The sequence below is a fragment of the Canis lupus genome, chromosome 27, assembly GCF_003254725.2.
Source record: "Canis lupus dingo isolate Sandy chromosome 27, ASM325472v2, whole genome shotgun sequence".
NCBI lineage: Eukaryota > Metazoa > Chordata > Mammalia > Carnivora > Canidae > Canis > Canis lupus.
The window spans coordinates 39,383,218-39,395,423 of record NC_064269.1 but is presented as its reverse complement, the minus strand read 5'-3'; the positions used below and the strand labels follow the sequence as shown (position 1 = coordinate 39,395,423).

Sequence of the window (12,206 nt, the reverse complement as noted above, 5' to 3'; positions counted from 1 at the left end):
AAACACAGGCAATAACCTCTTTGATATCAGCTGTAGCAACTTCCTTCTAGATAGGTCTACCTGAGACAAGTGAAACAAAAGCAAAAATAAGCTATTAGGACTTCATCAAAATAAAAAGCTTCTGCAGTGAAAGAAACAATCAACAAAATTAAAAGGGAACCTGTGGAATGGGAGAAGATATCTGCAAATTACATATTCAATAAAGGGTTAGTATCCAAAATGTATAAAGAATGTATAAAAAGTCAACACCCCAAAAATGAATAATTCAATTAAAAATAGGTAAAAGACATGAATAAACATTTGTCCAAAGAAGACACACAAATGGTCAACAGATATGAAAAGATGTCAACATCACTGATCCCCAGTGAAATACAAATGAAAACTACAATGAGATATCACTTCATACCTGTCAGAATGGCTAAAATAAAAAATGCAAAAACAAGTGTTGGCAAAGATGTGGAGAAAAATGAACCCTCTTGTACTGTTGCTAGGAGTGCAAACTGGTACAGCCACTCCAAAAAACAGTATGGAGTTTCTTCAAAAAGTTAAAAAGAGAACTACCCTATGATCTAGCAACTGCAGTACTAAGTATTTACCCAAATGATACAAAAATACTAATTCAAAGGTATACATGCACTCTGATGTTTATAGCAGCATTATCTACAATAGCCAAATTATGAAAACAGCCCAAGTATTCACCAACTGATCAATGGATAATGAAGAAATGGTGTGTGTGTGTGTGTGTATAATGGAATATTACTCAGCCATCAAAAAGAATGAAATTTTGCCATTTGCAATGACATGGATGGAGCCACAGAGTATAATGCTAAGCAAAATGAGTCAGTCAGAGAAAGACAAATACCATATAATTTCATTTATATGTGGAATTTAAGAAACAAAATAAATGAGCAAAGAGGTAAAGAGAGAGAGAGAGAGAGAGAGGTGCAAACCAAGTAACAGACTCTTTTTTTTAAGATTTTACTTTTTTATTCATTAGAGACACACACAGAGAGGCAGAAACATAGGCAGGGGGAGAAACAGGCTCCCCACCAGGAGCCTGATGCAGGACTCCATCTCCGGACCCAGGATCATGCCCTTCTGCCCTGAGCCAAAGGCAGACACGCAACTGCTGAGCTACCTAGGTGTCCCCAGATTCTTAAATGTAGAGAACTGATGGGAAGGTGGGTGGGGGGATGGTGAAGTAAATCATGAATATTGAGTGTTCTATGGAAGTGTTGAATCACTATATTGTACACCTGAAACCAATATTATACTGTATGTTAACTAACTGGAATTTAAGTAAGAACTTTTAAAAAGGCAAATGTAAAAAAAAAAAAAACAGATATAGGAATATCTAAATTAACAACATCTAAGACAAATAAGGAACAGTCTATGCCCCAAAGTTATGGGCTAATGACCAACATCATCTATCATATAAACAAAGAAAGCTACCAACTCTTAGAACTGCAGAAGCTATAATTCAATCTCCCCATGTGACAGCTGAAGCAGAAGAGGCCCAGAGAAAAGTTTATCTACCTGATGAGAGTACCATGACCCTGCCAACCATCAGTCATACCACATTGTACCTCCACAATGTGGAGATGGTAGTCATCACCTCATTACAGTATAGAATGTTTCATTTCAGATCAACATCATGATGATGTGATATAAATTGTTCTCTGGGAAATCTTATAAAGATGGAACAAAAAAGCAATGGGCTACAGTGAACATCATACTTAAAGGTGAAAGACTGATTTTTTTTCCTTCTAAAATCAAGAAAAAGACAAGGAAGTCTGCTCTCACCACTTCTGTTCAACATTGTACAAAAAATTCTAGTCAGGGCAATCAGCTGGGTAAAATAGAAAGAGAGAGATAGGGAGAGAAAGAAATAAAATGCATCCAGATTGAGGAAGGAAGAAGTAAAACTATCTATTCACAGATGACATGATTTTATAAATAGAAAATCCTAAGGAATTCACTAAAAACAAAAAATGAGTTCAGCAGTTGTGGGATATAAAATCAATATACAAAAAAATCAAGGGATCCCTGGGTGGCACAGTCAGTTGTGCATCCAACTCTTGGTTTCAGCTCAGGTCATGATCTCAGGGTTGTGAGATCAAGCCCCATGTGAACCTCTGAGCTCAAATAGGAGTCTGCTGGAGTTTCTCTCACCCTTGCCCTCTGCCCCTCCCTATGCTCACTCACAGGCTCTCTCTCTCTCTCTAAAATAAATAAATATTTTTTAAAAATCAATTATATTTTTATATGCTAGTAATGAACAATGCAAAATTGAAATTAAGAAAACAATTACATTTTTAATTAAATCAAAAAGAATAAAATAATCATAAACAAATTTAACAAAACACGTACAAGACTTGTACACTGAAAATATAAAACACTGTTGCAAGAAACTAAAGAAGATCTAAATAAAAAGATATACCATGTTCATAGATTATAAGACTTTACTATGATAAGATGGCAATAGTTCCTAAATTAATCTGCAGATTCAACGCAATCCCTACCAAAAATCCTAGCTTGGGTTTTTTGCAGAAACTGACAATCTGGTCATGAAATTCATATAGAAATGCAAGGCAATGAGAATCATCAAAATAATTGAAACAGAAGCACAAAGTCAAAATCACACCCTCAATTTCAACACTTATTAAACAGGTATAGTAATTAAAACAATGTGGCACTGGTATAAGGACAGATTCTCTACCTCTCCTGCCCTCCCTCTCCCCCTGTAAATGCATGCTTGTGCTCTCACTCTCTCTTTAAAATAAATAAATCTTTAAAACAATGTAAAATGGCATGGTTAGTCTGAGAAATAGTATGGTAGTTCTTCAAAGTGTTATATATGCAGCTACCATGAGACCCAGTAATTCCACTCTTACTTATGTATCCAAGATATATGAAAACATACATCCACACAAAAATTTATACACAAATATTCATAGCATCATTATTCATAATACCCAATAATTGGGTCCAGATGTCCATCAACTGATAAATGAGGTATATACAAAATATGGAACATTATTTGGCAATAAAAAAGAGTTAAGTACTGATGTAGCTAAAACATGGATGAATCATGAGAATGCTTTGCCAAGTGAAAGAAGCTACAGACACATTTTGCATGATTCCACTGACATGAAAGTCCAGAATAGGCAATTCCATAGAACACAAAGTAGATTAGTTGTTTCCCAGAGCTTAGTAACTACTAGGGAAAGGGTTTCTTTTTGGGGTAATAAAAATATTTTAATCTTAGACAATGGAAATGGCTACACAAATCTGCAAATGCACTAAAAACTAATGAATTATAGATTTTAAATGGGTGAATTTTATAGTGTGAGGACTAAATCTCAATAAAGATATTTTTAACAATGGGCTTGGTATCTACAAACTTAAAAAAAAAGAGCAGTGGGCCTTGGGGATTAGGTGAAGCTAGCGGAGTTTGACTATCAGCTTCCCTACAAGTTATGTGGTCTTCAGCAAATTCCCATACCACTCTGAGTCTCAATAAATGGTAGCTAATCATCCAAAAAGAGGGAAAGTAAGGAGATATGCAGCCTCAGGGTCACAGTGAAGGCAGAGACAAGATGATCCTCTGGGATGAAAGGCACATATCCAAGACGACCAGCTATACTTTGGGTCTTAGTCTCTGTCTATTCCCCAGCAGAAGGTGCCTTTCCTAAATATCCCACAGATGAGGGTGCCCCAGAGCCATATTATGCCATGAACATTGACCTTGACTCTTCCTGCAAGTATGAACAGCATCTGTCCCATCAGACAGCAACATGTTTTCCTCCCGTCATTTCCCACCTTTGGCTAGATTTATAGCAAGAACAGAATATTTACAATATTAACAGAATGGAGGGAACATGAGGAGGATGCTGACAATCCAACTCCAGGCCATTTTCATCTTGCCCTGCTCATCTGGGAAGGTCATTTTCTCCCCAGTGCCCATAAGACATTAGATGCTTTGAGCTTTGCATTGTCAACAGTGTAATGGAAATAGATGTTGAATGCTAAAACATAAACATATGTATCATTTATAATGCATTCAGATGTTTTTCAATTATTCATGGTTCCTGAAAGTTATGCAACCTATCATGCATATATATCCAAGCAAAGTTTATATTAGAACCACAGCCTCAATGTACGCAATTCCAGCTCCTTGGCATTCCCGTCTATGGAATTAAAATTAAATGAGTCAGTGGTCAATAAAAGTTACATGTGATTTCCATAAAATTATCCATTGTATATTGCTCTGGTGTGGAGAAAGAAGGTTGCCTGGAGTTGCTGAAGCTGACAGAACACAAAATGTATGCTTTCTGATGAGGGTGGTGGTGATGATTAGGCTTTCCTAAGAATGAATTCATTATTTCCCTGAATAATTGGTGGTCTTGGATTTACTTCTCGTCTAGGAAAAAAAAAATAACTCAGAGGGCCACCCTCTTTCTCTTCTGTTTAAGTCTTGTTTGCTCAAGAAAGAGAGAGAGAGAGAAAGAGAAAGAAGGAAAAAAGCCAGTGTTCTGGGCTCAAAAACACCACATTCTTCTGTTTTGGTGCTTGAATAAATTTGCATGTTAACATGAATGGTTCCAACTTTAAGAATGTAAAATTAAATGAAATTTGAATTCAAATCCAAGATGGAGAAAAGACACATGCAAAAACAACAGATTTCCAATCTTGTTGATTTTTTTCAGGAGCCAGATTAGGAAAGACATAAACACACACACACACACACACACACACACACACTCTCTCTCTCTCTCTCTCTCTCTCACTCACTCTTGCTTTCAAAGAAGGGTGGAACTCAGAGCAGAAAGGCACTGCCAAAGAGGAGCCCCCTACACCGTACCCTCAGCTCACACACACTATGAGTATTTAGAGATCACAGCACAGATTCTGAAGCTCTGTTTTAATGTCTTAATGCCATCCTAAAATTCTGAAATAGGACTCAGAAGACAGGTTCACCATCATCTACTTGTGAAAGCCCACCTAGATAAAATGAAATATAAGGAACACTGTATGAGTAGCTCAAGTGAGCACAGGCATGAATTTGCCTCTGCCAGCCCTAAGAGAGTCATTTCTTGCTTGGACCTCTTCATTGCATTTGAAAGGCAGGTTTACATAGTGGTTAGATGCACTAGACTGTCAGAGATGAACCAGGATTGGAATCCCAGATCCACTCACCATTTCCTGGCTGGGTGACCTCTGACAACTGACTTAAGCTATGAACATAACTGTTTTTCATTAGTTTCCATCTACCTAACCAGAGTGACAGCCTCACAAATTTATTGTGAGAATAAAATATATAATGCACTGAGACTGACACCTAGCCTAGAGCAAGCATTCGACAAGGGTTAGCTACCATTATGCTAGTTAGTATGGTGGTAGTTATCATTATTAGATATTGAGGTGATGGATTCCAGAGGAACCAGGCCTGAAACTGTTTCTTTCTTCTCTAATGTGCTTTCCCATTTTGCCTAAACACTGCCACCCAGGAAAGAGAGACAAACCAAGTCATGGCAAAGGCCCACTCCCCATGAGCTCTGAGCGCAGGTCAACAAGAAGGGTCATGAATCATTCCCCCCTGTCCCATTCCCATCAACCCCTTCCCTTAGTCTAGTCTCTGTCCATGAAGGCATTCCAAATGGAATGACAACAGGATCTTAAGAAATAAAAAAGACAGAGAACAGCAGGTGAACATCTTACCTCATCTTCATTCTCAGTCATATTGGTACCCAATTTCTGGACAACTGACTTGCCGCTGGCCTTCAACATTTTCTCTCGAACTTTGGTTTCATACTCAGGCCGGGAATGTTCCTAAAACCCAAGAGTCAATGTGTAGTTAGTAAACAGGCAGAGAGTGACTCTGTGGTTATAACCTGTGGGTTATAGCCTGTGGGTTATAACCAGACACCAAAGTACAGTAAAGTCAGGTTAGGATCAAATGCTATTGGACATGAACCATTACACCACACACGATCACAAGGAGTCTAGACCAGGAACACAATGTGGGGGGAGAGAGAAGGGACACACAACAGTTGTTACCACACTGAAAACCAAACCTGGGCACGTTCCTGGGGATGGCACCAGTGAGAAAGGAGAGAGGAAATGTTAACTGGGTAACTGATATGAACAGAAGCATCTGGTCATCCTACTAACTATCCTCATACCTCAAACTTTAAGTTTCAATGAGCCAAATCCCAGCTAGAGAAACAGATGTACCCCACAGCTGGGAGTTAGGACAATGACACAACTTCTTCCTGCTCCATTATTCTGCAAACTAAAATGGCGACCAATAAACATCAAAGTTAAAGATGGCCACAGGGAATCTTAAAACTCACTTGCCTGAACCTGTTTCCTGTACAGCCTAGGTGAGTAACTCATTGGCAAGTACACCAATGCTCAAGAGATATCACTGAGCCATTCAGCAATACAAACCTGAATAGTGAGTCACCAGGCATGGGAAAGAGCACCTAACTAATCAAGAGGACTACAGTCAAATCAATGCAGATGCTGAAGCAGGAAGATGCATGACTTACTTCAAAGAGAATTTAACAGTGTACACCTGGCTTCATTGGCAGGTCTTCCCTGCAGCGTCCAAGGACGAATATCTTACAGGTGTGAGGGCTTCATGTTCCTGCATCATTTATCGATAACTCCTAGGCAAGGATTCAGGCTTTGGCTCACAGTTGACTCAGAGAACACACATTTCATTACCACTGCTTCACACGTTAGAGACTCCAAAAACCAACAAGCTAGTCTCCTGACCAGTCTTTGGCTTTCCCAGGACATGCCATGACATTGGAGAGGAGAAACCATGCATGTGGCTTATAAACATGACCAATACAACATGACAAATTCAAGGGTATTAAGGCATCCTATCATTACTGATCTCCAAACATGCATCAGCCCCATCCCTTCCAAGACGTCTCTGCTACAGCATACCTGGGGGAGTCTCCTGCCTCTCAAGTGGCCTAGAGTTTTATAGCTGCTACCACACGCAGTTCTTAGTTATGTATTTTTCTTCTATTATTTCCTAGATGTTTTGGATGTGAGAGTCTTTTTATACTAATATGAGGATCTGCAATCTAATCTATCTTATTTTGTATTTCTCATAGTAATGAGCACCATGCAGAGCACCCAGAAATCTCTAAATGATTGTGAAGTTCACTGATTTTGTCTCTCACCTTTATCTGTTCTCCACCATATCATTTCCTAATGTGTATGCTAAAAGATTTGTAGTTTTTAAAAAGGGATTCCAGGGTCTAAGAGATTGGAAAAGGCCACACAATATACCACTTGAGAGAGGTATATTAGAGCATATCAGAAGCTCTGAAAAGTTCTACTGTGAAGACACTTGCCTAATGTTTTTAAACCCATCATTTCTTGCAAAAATCCTTTTGGCCCCATCAGTTAACATCCCACAGGAAGAGTTTGAGAACTTTGTTTTGAAGTTGGCCTCCATGCCCCTGAAATCTGGTACTTTTCATTTTTATTATTTCCATACAAGATTTTCATTAAAAAAGCTATGGCAATATCTTTTCGGTGAGTATGATTATATGGATTCTAAACCCCCTCTAGCTAGAGTTGTTTCTACCTTTCATACCCGGCAAAGGGGCTAAGAACTTCCCCTACTGACTAGGAGGGCTGCTCTTGACCTGCCTCTGACTTTCCAAAGATAGTCCGTGACATCACAGAGAGGCATGTCCTCACATCCCTCTAGTTGTGGCTATGGCCCACCTCATCCCATGCGAGACCCCCACTCAAAATCCCTCATCTGTCTAGAACAAGCTGAGCATTCTCAGCATATAAACAGGAGTCCAAGACTCTCAAAGCAGAGTCTTAAGCTGTTCTGCATTCCAACTAAAGCAGGTCAGACAAGGATCTCTCTATCTGTGGCCAAGAAGATCAGGTGAGGTTACAGAATTCCTCAAAGGCAGGGAGCTGGACAACTGAGCTCCTGACCAGAGCAGAATCTAGCCCCTGTAGGGCCAACGCACCCAGCCATGGGAGGGTCCTCCTTATTCCTAATGTTCCTCATACACTCTGGTCTCTCTGGGTTGGTAGTCTGATGCAAAATCATCAGAAATACATAACTCCTCCCACTAAAATCCTGGGAAATATTCCCAAAGTGGCTTCCACCTGGTTGGTCTCCTCAGGAGCTGTCTGAAGGACAGCTCAGGACCAGCCTTCTTTGATCTAAAGAGGTAAATCCAGAGACACAGTCAACAAATGTCTTCATCAAAGAGTTTTCAAGCTCCTGCTGCACTCTGCACTTCTTTCCAGGCTCTGAGGCCACAGTGGAGCCTATCTTCAAGTAAAGGAAGGTGACAATAAGCAAACGAACACACAAATAAGAAGCCAGCAGCTAGGGATAAGAAGAGTAGAAGAAATAAAACAAGATGGCTGCTTTAGAATCGGGATTCAGGGAAGGCCCTGAGTCTGAGGAGGGTAACATTTAGGATGGGATGGAAAAGCCAAGAAAGGACAGGCCATGTAGAGACTAGAGCATTCTAGGCAGAGGGAACAGCCAGTGCAAAGACTGGCATAAACCTGGGAGAGAATGAAGGTCTATGTGGCTAGAAGGTCTGAGCAAGGAGGAGAATAATATGTACTGAGGTCAGAAAAGGTAGGTAGAGAATTTGGCTTCCTTTGTGCTACGAAGCCATGTATGATACCTAAAATTTGATATGACAGATGAGGGATGGGAGAGACAGAGGGGAGGACATCTGTGTCAAGATAAGACCACAGTCTCTCAGAGGAACACATGGGGCCTGATAGAAGCTAACTGGGTCAGGGAAGGAGGCCCACTGAGCTGAAGATTAGCCCATGTCAGAGCGAAAAACTCTTGAAGTCTGGCAGGCCTCCTTTCGGCAAGAACAGGATCCAAAGAGTCTTTAAGTAAGTCCCTCGAGGTGTCCCTGCTGGTTCCAAATGGAGGAACCCTTAGGCAGGGGCCACACCGACCCAGGAAGCTGGTCTTGGGTTTGGTTGTTCATGTTCTTCCCTACCCTGAGAGAAAGCAGTCTCCACCCTCCTTCCACTTCTCCGTGATTTGCCACCTGGACTTGAGTCACACCACTTGTTCAACTCTTCCGGGTGTGGCCCACATAGTATCTCCTAATGCAGACCATAGAGAAGCATGATGTCTTAGGGTTACAGAAAGCTGGCCCAGAGAATATTCCTGACACCTGGAGACAGTGTCTGGTTAAAATAGAAAAAACTCCTAATCATGACCTCCAAGGGCTCCTGTCTCCCTCTCACCAGTGTCCAAGTCATACCTGCCATGGTATGCTCCTGCTCCTCACCTGAATGCACGTTAAACCTGCTCACACTTCAGATAAGTCCTAGGACTCTTGCAAAGTCATAAATATAATTCTATCCTGCCCTCTATGCCTTCCCATGACCTACAAGAGACACAGACCAGCTGTCAATAAGCCCCCTGTCCTGGCTACATGCCTGTATTTATTGCTTCGGCCATCCCCAAATCCGTTCCTGCATCCAACTGCACTGCACTTTCTGGACATCTTGCTTTTTCTGATCTACACCTCAATTTTCCCAGATCAAGGCTTCTGCTTGCTGTTTCTCCTTGTGGGCACCCTCTCCCCTCTTTGCTACCCAGCGAAATTTGACCAGTCTTCAAAACTCAGGTTAAAAAAAATGCACTCCTCTTCTGGCTACATTAGCCAGAAGAAATTTCTCTTACATATTCACCATCGCATTCTAAATATTCAGAGGCCAGAAAGCACCCTAGCTGAATGTAAGCCTTTGGAGCTACTCAGAGACTGTTTGACATAGTTCCATACTCCATACTAAAAACTGGTACATAGTAGGTGCTTAATGCGTATGTTCAGACTATACTGAATTTAAAGCATGTTTGATATTCTAGTCTGAAATATAAACACGTTTAAGGAAAAGACAAGGCTGTCCTCCCTCTCAACCATGCCTGGCCCAGGGCTTGCACACTCAGGGCACACAAACCATGCTGTAGAACCAAGCCACTTCGCAGTAAGTTCACCCAGCAGAAGTGACCAGAGCCCATGAGGAACATCTCCTTGTGCCACAGGCAAACCAGTCTTGGCCAGACCCCTCTCAGCCTGCCTAAGAGTTCCTGAGATCATGTACCTCCCATGAGGTTACCACTGCTCTCTGGGTTCATCAGAAAGCAGGAAACCTGGCTACAGAAAGAAAATTGATTATATTTCCAACCCTTCCAAGAGCCTGTGACTAAGATTTTTGAAGGCATCGAATCATAACCTATGGCTTTCTCTGTGTGTGTTTACACCTCCTAGCAGAGACTGGCTGGCTTCCACAGCTCTACTTAGCAGACACACCTAGCTTGTCTCTGGACCCATTTAGGCCTGGATGCCAGGATGTTTCTTCTTCTCTTCTTGGGAGACATGATAGGCCCTGCATTAGGAGAACAGAGCTCCCACTTCCCCACACGTGGCCAAAACTCCCTTGTCAATCTCTCTGCTGAAGCAGATGGAACCCGCATGATTAGAATGTCCCAACCAGACCACCCCCACAGTCCCACTTTTACTGGAAGCACTCATTTGGCCATTATTCCCCCAAGAAATGTAATTGCTTTCATTATTCCCTGATGCTTATCTTCCTAATTTGTATCCTCTCTGAAGGTAGAATCCAAGTGTATATTCTCTGATCTGCCACAGAACCCATGATGGTCGCCAAGCATATGCTGAATGCACCAGGCTGGAATACAGTGAACACACATACTCTCGTGCATGGTAATGGAAATGCCCACCTGCTCCATTAAAGCATCAAGGAGAAGAGATGACATCATGCTATAGACATATGGAGCCATGCAGGCTTGAGAACAAGACTAAATTGGGGATTTCACTTGTTTGGTCATAAGACAACAGGGCCACAAAGCCAGCAATCCCAAGCCTAAGGTGAGGCACATCCATTACTGTGGGAGAAAGCAGAAAAGGCCTGCTCTCCATGCAGCTGCCATAATGCCTGTGGCCAGGATTTGCAAGTAACTACTCAGGCAAATGCCAGTGTCTTCTGGTCTTTCCAGACAGTGTCCTCAGCACCTCAACAACAATGTCCACAATATCAGGAGCCTCTATACAATATTCACATCTGTTCAGTCAATGGGAACATGCAGGAATAGATAAGAACTGTGAGCAACTGTGCACACGTTACTCATTGCCAGCTTCCTGACATCAGGAATGGGGCCCTAGTTCTCATAGGAGCCAGAGGGAAGGCTGATTTGTTTTCAGTCATTAAGTATTATCTGTCCATAAAACTAGACTCTAAAAGAACCTACCCTTTGCCCTTAGCTCATCCGCCAGTTTGACCATACTTTACTGGCTTACACTGTAGTAGTTCATTGCTTCTTTCGCCTTCCATAGGCATCAAAGGCAATCAGCCTCTGGCACCCACACCTCTCCCTTGGTCCTCAGTAGGCTTACAGAGGCGTTCTGACATATGCATGTTCTGGGTTACATGATAGCGATTCCTGCTCTCTGGCTTCATGCACACTAGCACCCAGGAGATGGGAGGTAGAGGAATGTCAAGTTAAATCTCAAAGCTACCATAAGGCTTTTCTCTCGTGCCATTTCTTTTTCCAGTGAGGTTCACCAGGACATCTGACTACCCATCAAGTCCAATGTCTTGCTGCTCAAGAGAAGAGCAGGGATTTGAACTTTTGACTTCAGTGCATATCAACCATGGTTAAGACCATGGAGCCAGTGACTAGCTGATGTGACTCCAAATGTTAAGTGGTCATCTCACTCCAAAAAAATCTATTTCCAGAATGAAATCAAGCAAGGGCCCAGAGAAGTATGCAAAGGAACTCACTTCTTCCTCTTCTATACCAGTCAGGTCCCAGAAGTAGCCCAGCCGCATCTGTAATCTCTTCCAGTTTTCAAGAAACATGGTAGCTTAAAAAGAAAGAAGAAATCCTATTAAAGAATGGATTTTGAGTACCCTTTGGGTTCACCAATGGGGGTGGAGGATAAACTTAGAGGTTTCAAATTTTTGGACTCTCTTTAAAGCACTTACTCCCTTCCTCCTACTTCTAGCTGGAACTGCTCAAAACATTCCCCATCCCTGAGAGCCTGATAGATGTAACGGGAGATACACACATCTAGGTTATGAGAAGAGGGTGAACAGTGACCTCTAGAAATGAAAGAAAGATGGAAGGATGAGGAAAATGAGAATGG

The 12,206-nt window shown here is 41.6% G+C and overlaps 1 protein-coding gene and 1 long non-coding RNA gene across 5 annotated transcripts in view; one reads left to right on the top strand and one right to left on the bottom strand.

The window, feature by feature from the left end:
* The window catches only part of ANO2 (anoctamin 2), a 343,823-nt gene that overhangs the window by 148,154 nt on the left and 183,463 nt on the right, over positions 1-12,206 (bottom strand). For all 4 annotated transcript variants that reach the window (XM_025461920.3, XM_025461921.3, XM_025461922.3 and 1 more), the window contains 2 exons: positions 11,842-11,924; positions 5,722-5,832 (listed from right to left, as the gene is read on the bottom strand). In XM_025461920.3, the coding sequence (XP_025317705.1) occupies positions 5,722-5,832; positions 11,842-11,924 (194 nt within the window). The remainder of the gene's footprint in view (positions 1-5,721; positions 5,833-11,841; positions 11,925-12,206) is intronic.
* Positions 7,776-12,129, top strand: LOC112669073 (uncharacterized). The gene is made up of 3 exons (XR_003142060.3): positions 7,776-7,927; positions 10,653-10,928; positions 11,613-12,129. It is a non-coding gene; the product is annotated as an uncharacterized LOC112669073 (long non-coding RNA).